This window comes from Ochlerotatus camptorhynchus, unplaced genomic scaffold, assembly GCF_037179485.1.
Source record: "Ochlerotatus camptorhynchus isolate MF236.1 unplaced genomic scaffold, CSIRO-AGI_Acam_v1.1 ptg000063l, whole genome shotgun sequence".
In the NCBI taxonomy this organism is placed as follows: Eukaryota; Metazoa; Arthropoda; class Insecta; order Diptera; family Culicidae; genus Ochlerotatus; species Ochlerotatus camptorhynchus.
Window position 1 is genome coordinate 646,231 of NW_027040553.1, and position 25,716 is coordinate 671,946.

Here is a 25,716-nt window from a genome sequence, read left to right on the forward strand (position 1 = left end):
ACCAAAACATTCTAGTACATTTGGTGAAAATGCTAGTTCAATCTAATAGTAGTGTTGCCATGTGGTACAATCCAGTAGTACTGGTGTTGCCATGTGGTACACTGAAAAATTGCAATAGCAGGTTAGTCACCAAAGTTTTCGAGCCGCTCCGTCTGTCACTTCGTTTGTGCTTTGCACACTGTCAAAGAATCATTGTACACAAAATCAACTTTGTGCAAAACCAAAACAAAAATCGAGGGAGGCGACACATCTAAATCTCAAGTCTAGATGCTCAACAAATCTCACACTAGCGAATCAATCTTCGAAAAATCTTCTTTCATTTCTCGCATCTACTTGCATCACGCATCATCTTTTTGCAGGAAATCTTCAAAATCGTCATCAATCTTCTTTCTATCTACTCAGCGTGCGTGCAGCTAGCCACAGCAAAACACAATCTTTTTTGCATCGTAGATAGAGTCGTCCCCCTCGACAAAAATACTATCCCATCTGGTGGATGATGGCACAAGCTTCTAAGAAAATTCTATTACAGCGAACCACATTATTTTAATTGATTTCTTCGCCAGTTAGTCGTCTGTCACTTCGTTTGTGGTTAAGGTGCAAATCAGTTCAGATTTGTGGAAAATTGTACAATAAGACAATTGCCGATGGAAATTGGCAAGATTTTGAATGAAAAATGCTGTTATTTGCGTTGGGGAAAATACTTATTCTGATGTAAACAAACGGTTTGGTTGACGTTTCTTCTCGAACTCGCGTGGCGCACTCTACGTTGGTGGTGCATTAAAAAGGCGTATAGGATCTATGTGGTTTGTCTTATGGAATAGGCCTTTTTAATGAGAACTAAACGATCGATTCAACCTCTGGTGGTGAATAGGAGAACGTCAAAAAGAGTGTCGTGAGCAGAAATTTTTGTCTTGAGGCATAGGAAGCGGAACACTTTTTTACTTTTCCTGATAAATTGATTCATCTGAGATGCTCCAAAACTTAACCTACAGTTGAAAAATTTAATTCTGTAACGTTTTTGCAAAGATCCTGCTGGTGTACAGGAATATTTTTGTTGCGAAAAATGAAAAATTAGAAAAGTGCCTTAGTGGTTATGATCTTCCGGATTTCTTGTGTGTGGATAGTAAGGGTACAAATCAGTTCAGATCTGTGGAAAATCGTACAATAAGACAATTACCGATCGAAATTGGCAAGATGTTGAATGAAAAATGCTTTAATTTGCGTTGTGAAAAATAGTTATTCTGATGTAAACAAACGGTTGGTGAAGTTTCTTCTCGAACTCACGTGGCGCACTCTACGTTGATGGTGCATTTAAAAGGCGTATTGCCTAAACTGGAACGAAGATCCCTTAATTTCTTGAAGTTAGCTGAACTTTTACGAAATTGTTTGATCTGCTACGCAATTCCCTGAACGTTTAAAATTCTTTTCATTTCTAAGGAAGGATTCCGCAGTTCCTCGAATTGCTGCGTATTTCGCTACTTAGTCTTCTACAAAGAAAGCTGTACTTCTACGATTTTCGTTGGTTTTTCGCGAAGTTCCATTAAGTTTCCACTAGTGCCATTCCAACTTCATTAAATTTTAACGAAATTAAGGAAGGTTCCGAACATTTTGAAGGCTTTCAAACATTCCAGACCCCCTGGTCACTGTTGTAATTTGGTATTGCTTCTGTAATACCAAAATAGATTCGACTCACGCAATAGGGCCCATCATTAGCAGAATTTTATGAAGTCCGAAATTGGAAATGTTGTTAATGGTTTAAGAATTTTAAATTTTTATAAGTTGCATGTAAATTATTCTAGGCCGTATTGATAAATTGAGCATATTTTTTTTTAAACAATGGGATCCAGCATTCTCCGACAAAGATTTTTTTTGAAGATTGCATGAGAATTTTTATATCAATCTGAGGTTAGGCCAGTTTTTCACATTCTTGATCTATGCGAGATTTTCTTGGAGATTTCTGACTTCAAATATGGTGTATTTTAAAGGAATCTATGACAAAAGGTCGAATTGAACTTAGAGGGACAAAAGAACGAATAGAGAACAAGTCGAATTGAACATAGAGGAATAAAAGATCGAATCGAACTTAGAGAGACCAAAGGGCGATTTTAACATAGAGGAACAAAAGAATGAATCGACAAATAGTCGAATTGAACTTAGAGGTACAAAAGACAAATCGACGAAAGATCGAAAGGACATAGGTCGAATTGAACTTAGAATGACAAAAGGTTAAATGAAACTTCTTCTTCTTCGCATTTCAAGTTTATTGCATATCGCATATTAGCTTATTGCGTGCTCTCAACTTAGTGTTCTAGATGCACTTCCACAGTTATTAATTGAGAGCTTTCGATGCCTATCCAGAATTTTAGATCGCTTATGGCCGCCACAATCTAGCTGATTTTCTGGCAGGGAACATAAGATTTGAAGTTTGGGTTGTGTCGCTTGACGTGTAAACTATCCAATTTGAACGTTTACACGTCAAACGACACAACCCAAACGTCAAATCATATGTTCCCTACCAAAAATTTAGCCAGATTGTGGCGGCCATAGTCGCTCGTAAAATGCTGGATACCATTTTTGCATTGGTATAATTGTGTGGCAAGTCCAATCATACTTCTATGCCCAGGGAAGTCGAGAAATTTTCCAACCCGAAAAATTCCTAGACCGGACCGGGAATTGAACCCAGCCACCTCCAGCATGTTCTTGCTTTGTAGCTGCGCCTTTACCGACTGAGCTAAGGGAGGCCCCAAGTTAAATGAAACTTAGAGGAACAAAAGTTCGAGTTTTACATAGAGGGACGAAAGGTCGAAGCGAACTTAGAAACAAAAAAGGTCGAATTGAACTTAGAGGGACAAAACGACGAATCGAGAAGAGGTCGAATTGAACATAGAGAGACAAAAGGTTAAAGAAACTTAGAGGGACAAAAGGTCGAATTGAACTTTGAGGGACAAAAGTTCAAGTTTAACATAGAGGGACGAAAGGTCGAAGTGAACTTAGTGTGGTGAGTAGTATTTCTCTCAAGGAATATTTGAACATGCGCTCTATTAACTCCACAAAATGTTTCTCGTAATGTGTCTAAGATAATGCTTGGAAATGGGGAATGTTCCTTTTTCTTTTTTTCTTTTGTTTAAATGATCTGTATTTCAACCATCTAAGAAATTGATAAAATCTAAATATAATACTACTCACCACACTTAGAAACACAAAAGGCCGAATTGAACTTAGAGGAACAAAAGGTTAAATGAAACTTAGAGGGACAAAAGGTCGAATTGAACTTTGAGGAACAAAATTTCGAGTTTAGCATAGAGGGAAGAAAGGTCGAAGCGAACTTAGAACCACAAGAGGTCGAATTGAACTTAGAGGGACAAAATGTCAAATTAAACTTAGAGGGACAAAAAGTCGAATTGACAAAAGATCGAATTGAACTTAGAGGGACAAAAAGACGAATCGAGAAGAGGTCGAATTGAACATAGAGGAATAAAATATCGAATCGAACTTAGAGAGATAAAATGTCGAATTCAACTTAGAGGGACAAAAAGTAGAATGGACAAAAGATCGAATCGAACTTAGAGAGACAAAAGGTCGAATTAAACTTAGAGGTACAAAAGAATGAATCGACAAATAGTCGAAATGAACTTAGAGGTACAAAAGGTCGAATTGACAAATGAACTTAGAGTTACAAAAGGATAAATTAAACTTAGAGGGACAAAAGGTCGAATTGAACTTAGAGGTACAAAAGAATGAATCGACAAATAGTCGAAATGATCTTAGAGGTACAAAAGACGAATCGACAAAAGTTCGAAAGGACATAGGTCGAATTGAACTTAGAGAAACAAAAGGTTAAATGAAACTTAGAGAGACAAAAGGTCGAATTGGACTTTGAGGGACAAAAGTTCGAGTTTAAAATAGAGAGCCGAAAGGTCGAAGCGAACTTAGAAACACAAAAGGTCGAATTGAACTTAAAGTAACAAAAGGTCGAATTGAACTTAGAGGGGCAAAAGGATAAATCGAGAAGATGTCAAATTGAACATAGAGAAATAAAAGATCGAATCGAACTTAGAGAGAGAAAATGTCGAATTAAACTTAGAGGGACAAAAGGTCGAATTAAACTTAGAGGTACAAAATAATGAATCGACAAAAGGTCGAATTGAACTTAGAGGGACAAATGACGAATCAAAAAGTCGTCGAATTTAACATAGAGGGATTGCACGAGCCCAATGCTCGCTTGGCGTGTCTCCGTACGCTCGGAGTGAAGCATCGGAAAATCCATGAAGCTCCAAAAATGTGATCTGGTCCGTTAAAGCAAACCGAGGAATTCGTAGTTTCTGGAGATGTGGAAAATTCTTGATGAAACTGGACCATTTGTCGTGAAGATCTGTTGGGAGTTGCTCGTAACAATCTAGTTTTCGTTCCCACAGGCCTTGAAGGAACAGCTTTCCTATAACGATCACAGAGCCTGCCTAATGGGCCAAACAGACTGGCTGTCTGAGACAGCACTATGCGTTTGGTAAACTGATCACTATCGACAAATTTGGGAATTTTGGAAATGAATTCATCGAACGAAGGCTCCCAAAGTAATCCCAAAGTTTGTATAGGAGATGATTGGTGCTGGTCCCGAATCTGTCCTATTTCCCAAAGCTCTGTGGGAATCTCATCTCTTGAATTTTATGAACATTTCCGAAGTGTGAGACCTGCTGATTTCAACATTAGCTCTAGTTGTTTGGTGGTTTCGAGAGACTCATCAGATCATCCACATAAAATCCTTTCCTTACTATTGGTGCATCAGTTGGAAAGTTTGCTGCTTCATTGACCGAAAGCTGTTGCAAACAGCGTGTAGCAAGGTACGGTGCAGTGGTGGTCCCGTATGTCACCGTGGTAGGTTTGAAGTGGTTCAGTTGGAGATTTACGCCAAACAACTTTCCGGTAACGTCGATCGATTTCAGCTACAAGCATCTGGCAGAAAATTTGCGCCACATCAACTTTGATTACAATTCGTTTCATGCGGAAACGAAACAATAAGCAGACCATATTTTCGTCTTGAACCGTTGGTCGTTCAAGGAGAAATCCAAGGTGGATTTGCCCCTTGCACGAGCCATCAAATACAATCCGTAGCTTTGTGGTCGTACTATCAGGCTTAATTACTGCATGATGTGGTAGATAGAAGTGTTCACCCGGGACTTCATCAGTAGCGTCGGCCAACTTTATGTGGCCTAAACGGATGTATTTACCCATGAATGCAGAATATACATGCTTCAAGTCGAGATCCCTTTCAAGTTTCCTTTCCATAAAAAAAAACGCCGTGTTGCGATAGAACGGGAATAGTTTTTAGGCACCTGGCATCCCTGCTGTCTAAAAAGACATTCTTTATGGCCGAATGTTTCGCGATCATTTATCAATGTTAAAGTACCCGCATAAATGATAACCATAAGGAGTGCCTAACAACCTATTCGGGTTGTTCCACGATAGCTCACTGGTTCAAAATACGATTTCGGAATGTGATGGTTTTCGCGAGAGAAACACTCGAATGCGTCCGTCGTATACAATGTTCAGTTTATTTCTGTTGTTCGTTTCGTACAGTGCTGCCAGTTTAATTTAGAGAATAAAATATGATTATTTTTAGTGGCAAATATTAATTAAAGAGGTTTCGTTATCTCACAACCGTTCATTCTCCCCCCGTTGAGGCCTGTGGCTCAACAGAAGGCAGCATAGCGATTTTAGTCACCGCCCGCTTGTACTCGCTCGTCGCCGTCCGGACCGTGACCACTCGAACGGCTCCGTCTTCACCAGGATGGGTCGCCACTATACGTCCTCGACGCCATTGCTGAGGAGGCAAGTTCTCGTCGACTAACAAGACCATCGCACCGACTTCAAACCGTCTCACACCATCGTGCCATTTCTGACGGCTTTGGAGATTGTGTAGATACTCCTTAGACCACCTACGCCAGAAGTGTTGCTGCATCAACTGGATATGTTGCCATCTGTTTAAGCGCCCGATCTTTTCGTCTTCGTATGATGGTTCCGGTAAGGCTACTGCTGACCTTCCAATTAAAAAATGTGACGGTGTAAGTACTGACATATCGCTTGGATCCTCCGACATCGCGAATAAGGGTCGCGAGTTGAGAATCGCCTCCGTGCGAGCAAGAAATGTATTCATCTCCTCCGTTGTCAATCTGGTTTCGCCAACAACTCGTTTCATGTGGTACTTCAGCGACTTAACTCCTGCTTCCCAGATCCCACCAAAGTGGGGACTTCTTGGCGGGATAAAATGCCAAGTGATTCCCTTCACCGAGCAGAATTCATCCAACTTTAGACGATGCTGTTGCTCCTCGAATAACCTTTTCAGCGCTGCGAGCTCGTGGTTCGCACCAACGAACGAAGTCCCGTTGTCGGAATACACATCGGACGGAAAGCCACGTCGACTAGCAAAACGATGCAAAGCAGCGATGAAATGGTCCGATGTCAGGTTTGACACTAATTCGAAATGAATCGCCTTCACAGCCATGCAGACAAAGACGACAACGTATCCCTTGAATGTCTTCGTGCTTCTTCCTTCTGGTTTCAGTTGGAACGGTCCAGCGTAGTCGATACCAACCCGTGAGAATACTGGAGCAGGATTAACGCGAGCCTCCGGAAGGCTACCCATGAACTGACTGCCAAGATTAGGTCGATGCTTCGCACAAATTTGGCATTGGGAAATGATTCGCTTGATGATTGATTTCGCCCGTAGGGGCCAATACCGTTCACGGACGATGGATAACAGTCCGCCTTGTCCCACATGCTGGTTTTCTTCGTGTAGTTTCCGGATCAATGCCTCTGTGACATGGTGTTTTGCCGGCAGCAGCACTTGGTGCTTACCGTCGTATGGTATCGCCGAGTATTTCAGCCGACCGCCCACTCTGATGAGTCCGTCCAGTCCGATGAACGGTGCTAAGTTGGATAGACCGTGCCGTTTGCTTGATTCAGCTTTCAGCCCTTTCAGTAGATCACCGAACACTTCCTTTTGATGGACCAAGAACATTGCTCGTTCTGCACTGGTAACTTCGTTGGCGCTGATACTTGTGACGTCACGCTTCTTGTGCACCACGTAGTCGATGAACCTCAGGACATACGCCCAGGCACGCTGTAGTTTACGGTAGTCGCTTACACGATCCAGTCTGATTCCAATGCCCTCTATCACAGTTGCTAGTACTGTCGCTGTTTTGAGTTCCGGTATTTCAAGAACCTCGTCAGCTACGCCTGCTTGCAATTCCAGTTGCTGTAGATGTGGTGAACCTTTCCACCAGAGATCGTAGACCAACAAGTCTACCGGTGATGCACCTCTTGAAATCACGTCAGCAGGATTGCTCTCCGATCGGATGTAGTTCCACTGATAACCTTGAGTCAACTCCACGATTGTTGCCACCCGATTCGAGACAAATTGATTCAGTGCCGACGGTGACTTTTTGAGCCAACACAATACGATGGAACTATCGCACCACAACTTCACATCGTCGAAATGAATTCTCATCGAAGCAACCACTTTCGTTGTCAAGTCCGCCAGTAGTTTTGCTCCGCATAATTCCAACCGGGGAATCGTCATCGGTTTTAGTGGAGCCACTCGCGATTTGCTTGCAACTAGGTTCACACTAATCGTGCCATCCGCTGTGACACACCTGGTATACATGACCGCTCCATAGGCCCGCATCGAAGCGTCCGAAAATCCATGCAACTCGATTCGTACTGCGTTCTCGGGGATCACACAGCGCTGTTTGTGCATTGCGTTGACGACAGGCAATTGTTGCCTGAACGTAGTCCACTCCTGCAGCAATTCTTCCGGTAGCTCTTCATCCCAGTTTAAGCCAAGACGCCATATATTCTGCATCACCAATTTGGCTGCTGTTATTACCGGTCCCAGGAACCCCAGGGGATCGAATAGGCGACCGATATCGGACAGTACCATTCGCTTCGTCGACGACGTATGTTCACTGATCGGCTGGACGAAGAATGCAAAATAATCCTCAAGCGGGTTCCAAATCAAACCCAGTGTCCTTATCGTGTTGTTGATTCCAGTATCCTCAAAACTAACGAACTTCGCTTGCAGCTCCTCTGGTATTGCCTTCAGTACTTCGGGATTGTTTGAACAAAACTTGTGGACGCCAAATCCTCCACGTTGCAACAGCGACGTTAGCTCGCGATAGATCTTCAACACCTCCACCGCAGACTTTCCACCAGTTAGGAAATCGTCGATGTAACTGTCGTACCGGATCACTTGTTCAGCTAACGGGAAATCCTTGCCTTCGTCCGTTGCCAACTGAATTAGCGCTTTTGTAGCATGATGCGGTGAGCTAGCCACCCCGTACGTCACTGTTTTCAATTCGTACACCTTGCGTACGCCGTTTTTATCCACCCACACTATTTTCTGGAACTTGCGGTCGTTCTTGCTTAGCCAAACCTGGCGATACATTTTAGGCACGTCTGCCGTTAATACCACCGGATGCACGCAGAACCGAAGAATGATTGTCTGCAGATCGCTTTGGACTGTCGGTCCCACACAAACTGTGTCGTTCAGGGAAACTCCTGATGTCGTGCTGGCCGAGGCATCAAATACCACGCGAACCTTTGTTGTGGAACTCGTGGCCTTGAACACGGCGTGGTGTGGTATGTAGTATCCATATCGGGTGTCCTCGGTGATCTCCTCCATATGGCCGAGCGACAGGTATTCAGCCATAAATCCGAAGTACTGTTCGCGTTTGGCCGGGTCCTTGGCCAAAGAAATCAATAGCTTGTCCAAACGTTTGCTTGCCATCTCGAACGACTCGCCCAGCTGCTTCTTGCGGTCATTGAATGGTAGTCGAACCGTATAGCGTCCGTCTTCTTCTCGTACGTGTGTCTTCCCAAAGTGTTCCTCTACCAGCGCTTCAGCAACGGTCATGTTTGACTCTGTACCAACGTTCTCGATCTCCCAGAATCGCATGAGCGTCTTGTTCAACATCTCGTCTTGGTGGTTCAGTTGACACACACGCAAGCATTCCTTGGACTTCCTGGTCTATACTGATCCTCCTACGACCCATCCTAATTCCGTCTCTGTCAATGTCGCTTCGTTTTTACCCAGTTTTAGACGACCTTGCTGGATCAGATCGAAGAAGATCTCGTTGCCGATGATTAGGTCAATCTCACCGGGGGTGTGGAACGATGGGTCAGCTAGCTTGACGTTTGCTGGTAGCAGCCAAGATCGGTAATCCACTTCAGTCACTGGTAGGTTGGATGTCACCTTCGGTACGACCAGGAAGTCTAGAATGGACGAGGAAAAAGAATTAACAAGCGAAACGATGTTCGTGCTAACGATATACTTAACTCGTGTCTGGATATCGTTGAGGCCACTGATAGGCAGATCGACTTGATGCAGCTTCAGATTTAGCTTGGATGCTAGCTTTTCCGTTACAATGTTACTATCGGACCCTGAATCCAATAGCGCTCGAGATTTGATAGTGGTACCTCCTTTTCCCACCACCAACACCTCCGCTGTAGACAAAAGCACGTGTCGCTTAACCGTACCGCTGTGAGTGCACAACGTGGTTCCTATTTCTTTCTGTGGACTGTTTCCTGACGACTCCGGTTGCTCCACCGGCTTTGGTGGCGGCTTTTCAGGTTCGCTGGATTCTTTCTGTACATCGCTGGGATGAAGCAAGCTGTGGTGCTTCCGACCGCACCCTCGGATTTTGCATCCTTGTTCGGACGGACAGTCAGCAACTCGGTGCTTGGACTTCAAGCAATTGAAGCACAAATTCGCCCTCGTGACGATGGATTTGCGCTCCCCCACACTAAGCTCCTGGAACTTCGTGCACTTGTATATAGTATGCTCTTCTCTGCAGCAAGGGCAGTTCTCCTTGGTGGTCTGGACGAACGATCTCGACGAAACTGGAGCTGACTGCTTCTGGTTCAACGCTTGGCGTTGCTTGTTTAGGACGGTTGACTGCTGTGACGTTTGCTGCTGTGAGCGATTAGTCCGCTGCAGAACGCGTCCCATTTCCCTCAGAAAATCCATGAACTCCTTGAATACTGGCGTCTTGCCGGTGCCCAGTTTCAACTCCCAATGTTCTTGAGTCTCTCTGTCCAGCTTCTTATACAGAACGTTTACGATGATCAGCTCGGATAATCCTTCCACGACGTAACCATGGCCCTTCAATGCATCAGCATGCTTAGCACAAACTTCGACCAGCTTCGAGATTGACTTACCGCGATTTTCCTTACCGATCTTCTGAAAGTCGAGAATAGCATCGATATGCGTGTCCATAATCAACCTTTTATCCTCGTACGCATCTTTGAGGATTTTCCAGGCCATGTCGTAATCGTTGTTGTTTACAACATCCTGGTCAATCTTGTCCTTCGCCTCACCAGTCAAGCAGTTTCGCAGATGCAGAATCTTCATCGCCGGAGTTTCGTTCGCATACCTAGCCATGATACTGGAAAACAGGCTCTTGAAGCTATACCAATTTTCTGGATTCCCGTCGAAAGTGGGAAATGGTGCATGTAGTTGCGGCACTTGCTGTTGCACGTACACCGGCGGTTGCGGTACAGCAACCTGGTTTTGGCTTGTCGCTGAGGAAACTGCATCGATCTTCGTGTTTAGACAAATATACAGCTGATTGTGCAGCTCCTCGAAAGTAGCGTACTCTATCCGTTGCTCAGCACGTTCATCCCTAGGAAGCATGGCACAAATATCCGCATTTATCCTCTCGTAGTCGTCAGCACACCTACGAAGTGTTTCCAACTGGAGCTGGAGCAAATGAATGTTGACATTCTCTGCCCGCAGCGTCTCGTTCATCCGCAACAGCTTGTCAACCAGCATATCGCGCCGATCGTATAGCACTTCCAGATTTTTCTCCATGATGATATTCTCTTCTTTCTTCTTCTTCGCCGTTTTCTGATCGGCAACCGACTGCAGTAGATTTTTGCTGCTGCTCCCCGTTAGAGCATCCAAAATATTCCGGCGAGATACTCCCGAAACGTTTCCACGCGGAGTTTCCGAATGGGACATTCACGTACTGTTTGTTTTTCCGACGGCAATATGAATTGCACTAACGCACTGTTTATTTTCTTTTTGTTTGCAGGTTCTATTATTGTTTACATCGTTCGATTGCGACGATGTTTTCACTAGCCAACAAAATGGCGATTTTGTGCTCGCAAAACGTGCTCACACGGTTTCGATTTGGTTTTCAGCCAAAATGGCGTCACTTTTCTTCGTGCCTCGGACACACACTGTTACTTGTGGCGTAGCCTTGGGCCACTTTCCACCGTTCTTCTTGACCTTGCACCTAATTTCGACGTGTCACGGACACTCGCTCTCACTAGTGGCGTAGCCTTGCGCTCAGCACCACTGTTATTCTTCTCGGTCTCGGACCGATTTCACCTGTGCCACGGGCACACACTCGCTGTAGCCTTGGGCCGAATTCAGCACACGGTGCTAAACAACACTTTTCCGAACCGCTCGATCGCGAGTACCATCACCATTCCTCCGGTCATCCGGTTCGAAGGACCAAAATGTTCCACGATAGCTCACTGGTTCAAAATACGATTTCGGAATGTGATGGTTTTCGCGAGAGAAACACTCGAATGCGTCCGTCGTATACAATGTTCAGTTTATTTCTGTTGTTCGTTTCGTACAGTGCTGCCAGTTTAATTTAGAGAATAAAATATGATTATTTTTAGTGGCAAATATTAATTAAAGAGGTTTCGTTATCTCACAACCGTTCACGGGTTATCATCCCAACAATATGTGGTACGGTGGCACGATTTGTGGTATCGTTCATGTATGGTGCTCGTTTATTAGGGTAGATAATAAATGAAAATTAGTAAACGCTCTTTTAATGAAAAAAAAAAACAGCTGCTTTAAATGATCTGTATTTAAATGAAGTCTTCCGAGGCCCCTCCAATTTACCTTTGAAGCACTTGCTTTTAATACCATCATCATAAACTAGTTAACCGTTGAAGGGGACATCACAAAACAGGGAAATTTCGGCATCCACGCGTTCACGTCACTGTCATTATTTTATTCAATCAATTTATTAATAAGTATTACTAGTTCATAATATCCATATAAGGTTTTGTTGTATAATTTTCGCTTTCAGTTTTTTTTTTCTTTCTTCTTACTTATGTTTGTTCCTTTCCATTTCAGATTTACTGCTGCTACTGCTAACTTGTAGGTTGTTTTTTTTTCAATCGTTCTTTCCCCCGCTGCCCTTTGCCAATTGCTTTTTGCTTAATTATATATAGACGTTCTCAATTCTCGTATAGGTATCCATCATCCACTGGGAGTGTACCGAAAAAAAATGTGTGTCTCTTCAGTTTGCAGGGTATCAGGTTGCGTTTAGATAGGTTTTAAAAAACTAAAGTAATCCGAAAAGCGTATCAGTTATCAAGGGTTTCTATTCTGCCTAGCGTAAAAAAGGCTATTTATGTTTTAAACTAAAAATAAACAACCAATATTTATCCTCAGTACGAATAATAAACATTATTTTTTGCTTGATAGGAGACATCTGAAATGTACTTTAAAAAAAAACTGTTGGATTCCAATCAATAAATAAATAATCAAAACATGTTTTCTTACAAACCAATAAAAACGTATAGATGGAATAATTTTCCCCTCTTTTTTATAATTATGGCTATTTTTATTTCTTTGATTTCGGCGTGCGTTCTTATCCACGCACATTTTTTTTTCTTCTGAATAATGCTAAGTCCTGTCTTCCTGTGTTTTGTGTTCTGCTCGGATGCTAATAGTAATGAAGAAGGTATTTCCTAATATTGATTTCTGTTTATTTTTATACGCGGATTTTGATTCCCGACTTACGAGCTTAAAAACCAACATCCAGTGGATTTTTCTTCATCAAAACAAACCTAGCCTGTTTGCCTCGGACTATTTTCCTGATTCGTAACTATAAATAGAGAGAGACACGAGGCTCCAATTGGATTTCCTAAGATCTGAAAAATCATCGAAAAAATGTCCATTTTTAGATTGCTAGGGCTAGAACAAGCACACAGATTTTGAATTGAGGATAAGGAAGGCGTCTCTCTGCTGATCCGAATCTTTGCAAACACAGACTTTGCGACGACATGCAATTTACACACACGCGCGTACACTGAGATTCAGAGGCGAAACACTTACCACACCATCGAGAGGACAATTTCCTCCGGGGACAGATCCGGATTATCGTCCTGAGCTTCATCCGGAATGCTGGTCCCCTTGTCGTTGCTGCTGCTGCTACTGCCCGCAGCGCCATCGTCCACATCAGCCTTAATGATTACTTCGTCGTCCTCGTCATCTCCATTTTCGTCCAGCACGATTGCATCTTCACCTGACTGCAACAGCAGCTCACTTTCGTCGTCCTTATCGTCGCACAAAGAATTTTCCGGTGGTACATTGGATACCGCATCGGTGGCGCAAACACCATTGCTCGTCGAACCAATTTGCGCCGACGGCGTAGTTGGGGTGATGCCAGTGACGAATGGATAGTCGATTTCTTCCAGTCCCTCCGGTGGCTTCAGCTTGGCAAATTCCTCCCGCAGCTGGCGGTACTGGCGCCGAAGAACCATTGCGTTGAACGATATCGTCCGGCCGGTACGTTCGTTCTGCAGCGGTTTGCTCAGTTCCGCAATCCAGTCTTCGATTTGTGCACAGATTTCGTTCCGTTTCAACCAGAAGTGGGAGTGGATCACCTGTTTAAAAGGGGTCATTTTGAAATGTCTGCACGTTTGAAAGCGGTATTATAGCACTTACCTCTTTGAAGCATGGGCAAGGATTCTTCAGCTGTTCGAGCATAGCATAACGCACGCAAGCCTGGTAGATGTTGCTGTTGTATTCCCGCGAGCTGTGCGTTCCGCTGGGCGTACCACGGCTTCGCTCGAATCCTGGTTCGTTGAAGTATGGCTCCGGAACCAAGATGAGACTTTGAATTGAGACTAGTACCTGCAAGTGTGGAGAGAGATATTAGAGACAATCTTGGCTCCGGCAATGGTTGCGGGACCAACCTGCAGGAAACTCGACGTATGGGCATTCCACTTCTCCTCGGGCCGACCGTGCCAGGTGTTCAGTACAGATAAGCATACCTTACCGTCGTTATACAGGTTCGGATTGAAGCGTACCGTGTTCCTGCCGGTCGTCTCCAGATTGATCATCATCGGCGAGTTCGGATAATCGGGCGGGAAGTACACATCGAACTCGAAGCAACCGTTCGCGTACGGCGTCTCGGCCGGACCGGTGATTAATACTTTCATTATATCTAACCTATCGGTATCACAGCGTACAAACACAGAACTACTGTAGGACAGCGGCAAACTGGTGGAGAGGGTGACCGTTTCCTGGGCCAAACGTTTCACTCGACCCGGGTGGCCACGGTCGCCGGCCATGCGAACGTTCGTTTCGAAATGGTGCGAGATGGTGAACCGGTAGCCGTTTTCCGTTTCGGCAATCATTTCGAACGTGTCTGGAAGTAAGCAATGATCGGAGGTTAGCAACGGTTGGCAATGGTAGGCAGTGCTGCAAAATCTCGACAGTACATTGCGATATTCGCAATTCTGCTTTGGTCACTCATTTGAGCTAACAGTCATCGTCAAGGCAAACCATGTCAATTGTCAATGACAATGCTGTCAATGCTGACGAACAAGTGTAGATTTTTGTATAAGCTAAATTAGTAACGAAATTAAATTACTTCAACAAAACAATTACATGGAACCGGTAAAGTGAACATGCATCTACGTCCTGAACTGCTTGTATAACAATAATGTGACACAGAATTCACACGACATTACACTTGTTGTTACCAGGTCAACCTTTGTCATTGACGAAAAAATGAATGAGATTTAGACGAAGATTTTCAATATCGCGCGAAAGTCTGTCAATGACAATGACAAATCTCAGCACTGATGGTGGGTGACACTTTTCCGCACTGCTTGCATGTGTGTTTGAAAAACTGGCAATCCTTCACGAAATGCATGGCTCCACATTGCCAGCATGGAGATGGAGGAACATTACCGTCTACTACTGTCGCTTTAGGGTGACTGTTCGGTTGCTTCTTGAATTTCCGAACTGCCTGAACCATGGGAGATGAATCCTTCCAAAGTCGTATCGTGTTTTATGTTTGACAAACGCTGGTATTCGGTTACTAATCCCTCTAGGTTGATTGTTTTGGCTGACTCATACTCGAGCTTTGATAGAAGTCGGATCCTGACATCGGCTGATTTTAGGCCGCAGATAAACTGGTTAACGGAGAGTTTCTGTAGCACGAAATCTTCGCACTGCCGGTTGACGACTCCGGCGTACGTTACGAAATCGTCGGTTTCACTCTTGATGAGCTGGAGACAGCCGTAGCACTTGTAGAATAACGGCTTTTGTGACCAAAAATCGACCTCAACTTGGTCGAATGTAAAATCGCGTGGGTGGTCTGCCAAGAGATAATTGAATAATTTCTCGAGAACTGGAACGCTGAGGCTGCATAGCAACAACCGCACTTTCGCCGGATCGTCCAGGTTTCTGCCATCCTATCTGAAGAGACGGTAATCCGTTTTCTGGGTCGAAATGGAATTTTTTGATTACTCAGGAGCGCTTCGCTGTGCTGCTGGTGGTGTTCCTCCGGTGACTTATTCCAAAAGGACCACCTGACACTTCCTTTTCCTCCAAACTCCTTCCAAATTTCCAAAAATGATATGTTCCGTAAAAGTAAAGTTTTTAGAAACTATCTTAATTCCGTCAAAGGCTTTTTGTTTCTTTTGGATGGATTGTACTTTTATGGGACTTTTCTATAAGAGAATGCTGATACGTTGGTAGCTGGCAGGAGAGAGATGATCTGATCCTTCCCCAGTTCCAGATGGATATCATTTTAGCTGACTTTCAGCACGAAGGAAAGCAGCCAATCCTAAGACACTGATTGAAAATCAGTACCACGTGATTGCAGAATCTAGAAATCATATGTTTGAGTGCTAGATTCAAGCTGTTGTTGGGGACTTCATGTTTTCAGCTTCCTTCTAGAAGTCCTCCGAACTTTTATTGGAAATCCTTCGCACTTTCCAAGAAGTCCTCCTGCTTTCTTCTACAAATACTCCAACCTTCTTCTGAGAGTTTCTCAGCCTTCTTATGGATAATCTTTCGACGATTCATGGAACAATGTTGAGCAGCTACTCCCGAATCCTTCGAGGCTAAACGATGCGTCTTCGTTATCCCCGAATGGTGCATCTGCTCATCCGGAACACACCGCAGATGTTTCCACGATTTCCAAGAATAATGCGGCTGCCGCTACTGCTTTTGGACCACCACCATCACCACCGAGACGCATCATGGATAGCACTGTTGAAGCCCGTGATTTCTCTGCATCAGTCGCGCTTATTCCAGCCAGCGCTCTGCATAGTCGTCTCGGCCCTGAGTGTAGATATAGGTCGGGGGTCTTCCAACCAGCTATTACTGGTAAGTATACTGACGATTCAGCCTCTCCTTGGCCTGATACCGCTTCAACTTCTAGGTGTGTTTCCGGTTCTGCTACCTCCACACTAGCCACATCATGTCCGTCCATGCATCCGTCCTGCCAACTGCCAGTAGGTTTATGCCGCCACATGCTCTTCCTCGGATCCGGGACACCCTAAAACAGGCACTGAGGAAGCTTCCGAACCTCCCGACCCAGTCGCGCTTGCTGCAGACATCCACCATCGTCATCGTCCCAGTCCTGTGGTCGGTGATGGTATCGGGGGCTTCCGGCCTGCAACCTCAGGCGAGTATGTTAGCGATGTCCTTTCGATTTCTAGTTCCCGTGATTGCTCCTCGAATGGTCTCCGGATCTACTACCGAAACGTGCGTGGGCTGAGGACTAAAATCGACTCGTTTTTCCTGGCTGTTGCGGGGGCCGAATATGATTTGATTGTGCTGACGGAAACGTGGCTGGACGACCAAATTTACTCATCGCAACTTTTCGGGTCACTCTATTCCGTCTTCAGAACTGACCGGTCTGCCCTAAACAGTCAAAAATCGCGCGGTGGCGGAGTCTTGATTGCAGTATCTACTAGACTAGCCAGCTACGTAAGTACGTCACCCATTTCCAGTCAACTGGAACAGCTGTGGATTGTCGTAGAACTTCCACAAAGCAAGCTTAGTGTAGGTGCAATCTACCTGCCTCCCGACTGCAAAAACGACTGCACGATCATCCGTGAGCAGGTGGAATCGTTAGGCTCAATTTCGTCACAATTAAGTCCCTGCTCTCCCGCTTTCGTATTTGGTGACTACAATCAAGCTGGTCTGCAGTGGCGCTTTACAGACAGTGACACACCATTAATTGATCCACTGCTTTCGCATATGCCGGTTGCTTGCTGTGCTCTTTTGGACGGTTTTAACTTTTACGGGTTTACACGAGTGAATACTTTTCCGAACCGAAATGGACGTTTGCTAGATCATGTCCTGGCACTACCAGGCACTTCTGTTTCCTTGCCGGTCGAGTCACTGATTGATCTAGATGCCGATCATCCCGCTCTCGTTGTGTCATTTAGTTTACCTACGCCGTCATCTGAGTGCTACTCTTTGGACTTTCGCCGGGTCGATTATGTTGCATTGAACAATGCGCTTGCGGAAATTGATTGGCAATTTATCGAAACAGCCGCTAGCGTGAATGATGCTGTGGATTTTTTCAGTGCTGCACTGGAAGATGATGCTACTTTCCGCATTGGCCCAGCTCGACGACCTCCGCTAAAGCCTGCATGGCCTAACCCACGCCTACGCGTGCTAAAACGTCAACGCTCTGCCGCCCTCCGAAAGTATTGTAACTCTCGCTCGCCGTACTACAAACGACTGTTCAATTTTGCGGGTCGTAGTTATCGAAATTACAATCGTTTTCTCTATAATCGACACGTGAGACGCACGGAAGCGAACCTTCGCATGAATCCGAAAAGTTTTTGGTCGTTTGTCAACTCCAAACGGAAGGAATCCGGGTTGCCTTGTTCCATGTTTCTCGGGAATGGCTCGGCTAATAGCGAAAGAGAAAAATGCGACTTGTTTGCAAGTGTTCCACGATTTCTCCGCTTCGCCAACACAAGTGCTGGATGCTACTGTTGGGATGCCACGTGATGTGTTTAGTTTCGTTATTCCGCGCATTTTAGAAGACATGGTGATATCCGCAACACGCAAATTGAAGCTCTTGTTCGCCGCCGGACCTGACGGCATTCCGTCATCAGTTCTAAAACGTTGTGTAGCCAATCTCTGCCTTCCACTTGCGAGGCTATTCAATCTCTCGGCCACTGGAAACTTTCTTATCTGTTCCCAGTGTACAAAAAGGAGATAAACAGAATGTCATAAATTATCGTGGAATCACCTGCCTGTGTGCCTGCTCAAATTCGTTCGAGATTATCATAAATGGTGCTCTGTTCGCACGCTGCAAAAATTATATCGATACAGAACAACACGGTTTCTACCCGAAGCGCTCCGTGTCCACGAACCTGGTGCAGTTCACTTCCAACTGTCTGCGATGCATGGATTCAGGATGGCAAGTCGATGCTGCGTATATGGATCTAAAAGCTGCATTTGACACGGTGGACCATAATATCTTGCTGGCCAAGCTGAAGATACTTGGCATCTCGTCAACTGCTGTGGATTGGTTCAGATCTTACTTGGTGAATCGCTATGTACATGTCAGGATTGGCGCGTCGGAATCGGATGTTTTCTCAAACAACTCGGGAGTTCCGCAAGGCAGTAACCTGTCTTGCTCGTGTAGAGCACATAAAGGATCTCGGCGTTACCTTGGACTGCAGACTCACTTTCAGAATCCACTACAATGACATCATCTCCAGAACTAATCGACAATTGGGATTTTCAAAATTGCCGACGAGTTCCGTGGCCCGCTATGCCTCAGGTAACTTGTACGATCCTTATTGGATTCAAGTTCAGTTGTTTGGTGCCCTTTCCATGCTAGCTGGATCACTAGAATTGAATCCGTTCAACGCAAGTTTGTGAGATATGCTCTTCGTTTCCTCAACTGGCGTGACCCAACGAACTTGCCACCGAACGAGGAGCGTTGCCGTCTCCTGGGAATCGAGCCATTAGAGGTGAGACGGACGGTCGCTCAAGCTATGTTCGCTGGAAGCTGCTCACGGTTGAGATTGACTGTCCAACACTGCTGTCACAGCTAAATATGTATGCCCCTGAGAGGTCTCTTCGTCAACGCGACTTTCTGTTTTTGGAACCACGGAGCCGGATTTATACACAACACGAGCCAATTCGAGCAATCAACCGGCAATTCAACAACTTTTTTTATATGTTCGACTTCAATGCTGACGTGCTTCGTGCTTCCGTACCGTTGACCGTAACTATTTAGTTTATGTTTTATTCATTTAGACAATAATTGTCAGTTGAACTTTTCAATAAACAACCCTCAAATCATCTCCTAGAATCTCTTGATAGTACTCAGAAAAAGCCCACCTTTACATACCCCCCAAACACAACCCAGCCACAACTCACCGAATTGCAGCGCCTTCATTAGCTCCATGTACTTTTCCTCCACGGACTTCGCCATCGGCCTGGGAACGGTTTCGTTCTGCTCTTCTTCCACCATTACCGTTTCGACGTTGGTGGCATTCTGGACCAGCAGTGACGTCTCCTGAATGTCCGGGATCAACAGCGCCAACCCCTCGTCATCGCCGTCGTCCAAACTGACCGTAATCTTCTGGGTTTGACCCTTCAGATTGGACTTCTTGTTGACTCTGCGGAACACACAAAAAAAAAAAAAAAAAGGAAATGAGCTCCGTTCATCGCATACCACCAACGACGTCACAATCATACTTCAATCGACTCGCATAGGTATCCACACAGGCCTTCATATTGGCCAGTAGTGCCGCGATGGAAATCCTTCCTTCATTGTTCTTGTTCACCAACAGCGAAACCAGCTGGTTGGAAAGCGAAATGGCCCTCAGTAGCTGCAATATCGCCCGGTACAGCGGAATGTGACGCGTAATGTCCAAGACTGAAAGAAAATCACAGTTAGCCGAAGTTGTTCGTCAAGATTTAGGCAGATTGTTCCGGTCAAGTACCCGAATCGTTCCTCAGGTAAGAGCTGAGAGCCGGAATCATACAGGACTGCTGCAGCAGATCAAGGAAAATTGGCGGCAGCTCCGGTAGCGTTTCGCTGCATTCGCGATAGCTCAGTTCCTCACTGTCCAAGTTGGAAGGAATTTTGTCTCCTGGGTTTATGTAGCTTGATAGGACCTGGAAGTTATAAATTTTAAAGCAAGAATCTTTCAAAGCATATAGGATATGACAAACCTGCAACAATACGGTGACATGTTCTTCCTCACTTTTCTGTCGCAGCAAAGCCTGTTCAACATTCCAAGATTGTTGGGTTGAACCAGTTCCAAAGCCTGTTCCTTTCGCCCAGTATATGTGGCTTTTGTCGTCCGAATTGAGTTGATCGTCTGTGCCGTTTGGAGCTGCACCACCAGCAGCTGCAGCTGCTGCAGCAGCAGTAGTATCAGGAACACTGGGAGAAGCTTTGCGACTGGCAGCGGCCTGAATCTGAAACGTTCAACCAAATTCAATGTTACATCAATATCAACCATCAACCCGTCAACTCGAGTCTTACATTATCCGATGAATTGGAATGGCTGCTTATGCCGGCATTGTTGTGGTGGGTGAAGATGCTCAAGCAGTTCAGTACTAGGTGGATTGCACCGACTTCGATTACCATCCTCCGGAGCAACACTCCGTCATCCGTAGTCAGTGGCGAACTGTCCAGCAGCTGTCGGAACACTTCGAATGGTAGAGTTGGCAGTGAAGAGGACAGAGCCAAGCTGTAGATCTCATTCCCTTCGCCGTCTCCAGTAACGCCCAGAATCAACCGTAGCAAGCACTGTGCCCGAAGCTTATCCCGCAATAGGACTTCCGAATAGGCAGGCAGTTTTAGGAACAATGCGAATGCAGCCAACGAGTGCTGCGGAACAGCGGAAATAGCTTGCGCTTTCGGCGAAGCATCCGCTAGGATGTCGTCCAGGTCTTCGTAAATTTCTTCATTCTGTTCGACCTTGACCCAATCGCCGGCTGGCGGATTCTTGTCTTTGTCGGCAAGTTGTTGCTGTGATTTCGGTGATTCCGGATACACCAAGGGCAAGTAGTGCGCCAGCAGCGACAGTCCACCACGACTGGAGAATATTTGCAGGGGCGAAGCAAGCGGAATGAAGTCGGCAGCCTTCAGCACCGGCGAAGAGGCTGAAGAACTGCTGGCTTCGCAGGTTAGATCTACTTCCGGTTTGTTTTTGGCTAGACTCTGTAAGGATTGAGAACGGCTAAGTTTAGTGGCAATTGGCGAACAATGTATTAGAGGGGGACATTACCAGATTGAGATTTATGCATGGAGACGACAGCGATATTCCGGACGATTTAAGCATGGCAAGAACTTGCGAAACGGTGGTATCACTTGTAATCACTCCGTTAGGGATGGCCGTATGTCGGAGAACTATTCCATCCGGTGCGGTCAACTTCGGATCATCGATCTTCATTTCTAGACAGGGGAAAGAACACCGATTAGATCCCACAGGATAAGCTCACAAGTAGGTATATAGGACTTACTGAACATCGATAGAATATCCTTCTGCTTCATGGTGGTCGCTTGATTTTTGGCCTCCTTCAACCGCTTGTCTTTGGCCGTGACGCCAGCAGCGACACTAAGGAACTCCATACCCAAGCCCATTTCCCAGAGCTCTTTTCGATTATCGCTACCACCGGCCGATGATCCAGCGCTGGACGATCCGGCAAGTGCCTCTCCAACGCGGCTGTCCGATGGCAGATTCGGAATGATCCGGTTGTACGCCGTTACACAGTGGTCCAGAATTTCCTGGCATTTGGAATTGGTGCTCAGGTAGAACAGTCGGAAGTGTGTATTCGGCCGTTTTGATGGATGATTACTAATGTTGTACGGATTGGGATCCTTGTTCTGCAGCGGTAGATCACTTTGAACGGCAACCATTATCTTTTCACTTTCCAACAGAATTTGCAGCACTAGCCGTCTGGTAAATCCGGATATGCACGATTTGCCACCATTGTTTGGCCGATTATTGATACCGCTCTGATTCGAGCAACTGCCATTCGCAGTTGATGCACTGCTGGTGCTGGCTCGTCCGGAGTCAGATTTCCGAATAACGGAAATCAAGTTCACCGTCAGAACTTCCTGATTCTTCGGATGACACGACGTTACTTTGGACAGGAACTTAATAAGGCATTCTTCCAGATCAAGACATGCCTGGGGTGTTATCTCCGAAGCAATGATTGCCAATTTACTGTTACACAGCAACATGAGTAGAGGCTCCCAGAAGATGGAGCCTTCGAAGCAACCCAGCCAATCACGCATATGACCCTCCGAACAGACTTCGGAAAAGAATGTCAAAATTTCCGTTACTTTTTGAATATTGACCATAGGATAAACTACATCCTTGGCGCAGGAACCGGAATATTTATGATGCTCTTTGTCGGCATCCGTCATGCAAGAACTCGACTCCTCTGAACCGCAATCACCGGCGGTGGAGGCAGCGGCAGCTGCTGCTGCCGCTGCCTGTTCCTCTTCAAACACTTCGCGATTATCTCGTTCTACACTGCTGCAGCCGCTTCCGCCAGGTGTCACTGTCGTATCCTTTTGATGCTGATTGATGCTATTCAGTGCACGATGGCAGAAATCCAGAATGACCGATGTCAGTAGATTCGGTAGTCCGGAATCGATCAACTGCTGCACGGCAAGAGGCGACTGGCAAGCCATCGAAATAGTTGCCAGATGAGCCTTGGACAAATACAACCGACTTAGGTCCTCGATCACTAGATGACTGTACCATTCGGCCGCATCGGATTCCTCCTGCTTGATATCGTCCGTGATGCACTCTCCATCCTTACGGTCATCGGAGATGGATGCCGTCAAATCGGTGGACAAGTTCGGCACCAGCACACCCATACGCTTCAGTAGCATGGTAAACAACTCCGGACGAATACAGCAGGTCGAGCATAGCATGGCATCGATCGCCTTCTTCAGCGGTTCGTCATGATCCAATTCCTGGTTCCAATCGTAGAGCGTTTCGAACAGTTCCTTTGTGATCATGTTCGGAAGATCCGGGATCAGATCAGTTGCATACGATTGCCACAGGATCGAAGATAGACACCGGATGAATCCGCTGTACGGATTAGTAGCATGCAGTACGAATCTGTTCGTTTGATTCTGGTGATACCGTTCGTACAATCGTTGGACCCACGACAGCATCGCTTCTACTCGATCACCCGTATACTCGTTGTGGGTCGTGCAAAGATGATACAATAGGTCCGAAATGGAATCATTGCACAGCTGGAACGTCTGCGGGATGCTTTCCTTTAGGAGAATGTTTATCAAATTCAGTCCACACTCTTTACTGTAGAGTCCAATCTTCAGCAAAACCGTTTCCAAATTGTTCAGGGCAATGTTGGGGCACAGTGGAGCGATGTTCAAAAGCGAACAGCAGGCTTCCAGAAAACCTGGCACTTCCGTGGCAGCCATGATCACCCGGTTGGCAAGCTGTCGATCGGTGTTGTACATTACCACACTGGAACACTGTGCGAGTATTCGCAACCACCCGAGACTAGTCTTGGCAGCTTTGTCGTCATCATTGAAGTACTCATTTGAACCTTCAGCGGCTGATTTAGTCATCGGTCCTGATGCCGCCCCAGTAGCCCAACTTGGTCCAGCCACGGAAACACTGGTTGCGTCACTGAACGTAGTCGTTCCCAGAACCGATATTTGCGTCAACCCGATATTGGTAGCATCCCGAGGTCGATACAGGCGAATAATGACACTCGTAGCGATTTCCGGTTGGGCAAACTTCAACCGAATGCAGGTCATTCCGACGGTGGAAATCGGTTGAGTGATCGGTATTGGGCCTAGATTACTGTCGCGGGTGATCTCTATCGCAACCGCCGATGGACAGGACGCAAGGGTGGACAGATGGGGTTGCAGTTGAACTTCCTTTAGTAAAACTGCCGTCGGCAGTGTGATCGTCAAATCCACATGCGATTCGTTCGGGTAGAACAGATAGCTCCAGGCTGGGTTGCGAGCTCGACGATGCGACGCGATCGGAGCCTGGATGAGGACATCAGCTGGTTGGGCGGTTTGATTTTCGGACGAAATGGTACAGTACGGGGCGAAGTTTATGAGACCGTCTTCGTTTCTCGTTGCAGCCATTGAACTCTTTTTGGACGAGCTGGACAGGGTTGTGTGAAGGTTGGAGGACTTGGACAACCGTTGCATGATCATCGATACTAGGCTGGGCTGGGTGTTGATGAGGGCGCGATTGCTTCGAACCAGGCTCTCGCAGAGTACCTTGATGCCACCCATGTCGGTGAATATTGCAATGGATGCCGAATTATCCAGGACCTTCAGGATGAACCATAGGAATGGCTCGGACAGATGCAGCTTCGGCATTGCGTGGCGCATGCTTGAGGCGTTGTTTATGTAGTCGAACAACGGTTTCACCACCAGGATGTTTTGGGTGGCTGCTCGGCATATGTAGAGTAGAAGTTGAAATACGGCATCCGCGACGGTTTGCGGCTCGGTTAGGCTGCTGCTTTTCGTGTCATTGATCGAAGCGCAGTACATCGACGAGGCAACCAACATGGCAAACGAAGAAGTGGAACAGTGCGATAGCGTGCTCAGCAGACGGGTCATCGTGGGCGAATGCTGCAGAACCGTGTCGGCGAAGCACGGAGTCTTTGGTCTGGGGGGTTCAATGTGTTGCTGTTCGGCTTTGATCTCGTCCGTTTGGCTTTCGTTGGAAGTGTTTAGCTCGCTGAAGCTGGAGTTTTCGTATGCGGTGGCGTTATCCTCTCCCGAGCGAGGATTTTTCGTATTGACAAGAATGGAGGCAAGCTTCAGGAGGTCGATCAGCAGCGTGCTGTCGGTTACGGTTTTGCATTGGCGGGCATTTTCCGGACCCAAGACGGTTGCGAACAAACTGCCAAACCGGGTGGCGTACATATTGTTGGAATGACTATTCTCGGAAGCTCGGTAGCAGTACAGCTTCTCTACGTTCACAATGTTGTTGTACACCAGGTGGGCTGTTGAACATAAGAGGGTTGATTGTTAGTAGCAGTTAGTCATGAGCAGGATATTGAGAATAGTTTGCAGCAAGGTTGCAAAGACTCATTTCAGCTAAAACAATGTTTTTCTAAATTATGAAATAATTAGATGCCATGATCAAATTTTGAATTGGTAGGATACAAGAAGAGGTTACAAAGAATGTGTTTGACATATTAAACCTGTTTATTTCACTTCATGAGAGTCACAATCAGCGATTTTTCACAAACTCACTCACTCACTCACTCAGCGATCAGCAAATCGCTGATTGTGACTCATAGAAAGAAAAATTTACAGGTTTTATGTTTCCAACGCATACTTTGCAACCTCTTCTTGTAAGTTACAAGTTAAACATGCCATCATACCATCTTTTGGTTTTATTATTCCGGAAAACATTATTTTAGCTGAAATGAGTCTTTGCAACCTTGGTTTGCAGTCGGTTGTTGTAACTAATGGACATCCATCCTCGTATGCCATAAGGGTAAGGTAACGATGGTGCTATCAGCAATTTGTTTTGTAACATACAAATCAACCATTTCGAAAAATGTAGTTCTACGCAACATAGAAGTTAATACGAGTAGCGTCACCATCTGTGGTGTAATATTTTGAAATGCAAATTGGCAGCCATTCGTCAGTTTTTGTA

General features: G+C 45.7%; 4 protein-coding genes across 5 annotated transcripts in view; all 4 read right to left on the reverse strand.

The window, feature by feature from the left end:
* Window positions 1–25,716, reverse strand: part of SmF (small ribonucleoprotein particle protein SmF) — an 82,487-nt gene that overhangs the window by 25,980 nt on the left and 30,791 nt on the right. The window lies entirely within an intron of this gene.
* On the reverse strand, window positions 5,660–8,968 carry LOC135696908 (uncharacterized). Its single transcript, XM_065216445.1, has one exon. It carries the CDS (start codon window positions 8,966–8,968, stop codon window positions 5,660–5,662), a length of 3,309 nt encoding a protein of 1,102 aa, XP_065072517.1.
* On the reverse strand, window positions 9,023–11,014 carry LOC135696909 (uncharacterized). Its single transcript, XM_065216446.1, has one exon. The coding sequence runs from the start codon at window positions 11,012–11,014 to the stop codon at window positions 9,023–9,025; it is 1,992 nt and encodes a 663-aa protein (XP_065072518.1).
* The window catches only part of Bruce (BIR repeat containing ubiquitin-conjugating enzyme), a 59,238-nt gene continuing 45,542 nt past the window's right edge, over window positions 12,021–25,716 (reverse strand). For both annotated transcript variants that reach the window (XM_065216456.1, XM_065216455.1), the window contains 10 exons: window positions 21,560–25,054; window positions 21,325–21,491; window positions 20,577–21,257; window positions 20,261–20,509; window positions 20,029–20,203; window positions 19,781–19,961; window positions 19,460–19,701; window positions 14,002–14,456; window positions 13,751–13,939; window positions 12,021–13,689 (listed from right to left, as the gene is read on the reverse strand). In XM_065216456.1, the coding sequence (XP_065072528.1) occupies window positions 13,135–13,689; window positions 13,751–13,939; window positions 14,002–14,456; window positions 19,460–19,701; window positions 19,781–19,961; window positions 20,029–20,203; window positions 20,261–20,509; window positions 20,577–21,257; window positions 21,325–21,491; window positions 21,560–25,054 (6,389 nt within the window). In that variant the 3' untranslated portion in view covers window positions 12,021–13,134. The remainder of the gene's footprint in view (window positions 13,690–13,750; window positions 13,940–14,001; window positions 14,457–19,459; window positions 19,702–19,780; window positions 19,962–20,028; window positions 20,204–20,260; window positions 20,510–20,576; window positions 21,258–21,324; window positions 21,492–21,559; window positions 25,055–25,716) is intronic.

Excerpts from the sequence above, each read along its gene's own strand:
- LOC135696908 (XM_065216445.1), bottom strand. The coding sequence starts at position 8,968 with ATGTTGAACAAGACGCTCATGCGATTCTGGGAGATCGAGAACGTTGGT.
- LOC135696909 (XM_065216446.1), bottom strand. The coding sequence starts at position 11,014 with ATGTCCCATTCGGAAACTCCGCGTGGAAACGTTTCGGGAGTATCTCGC.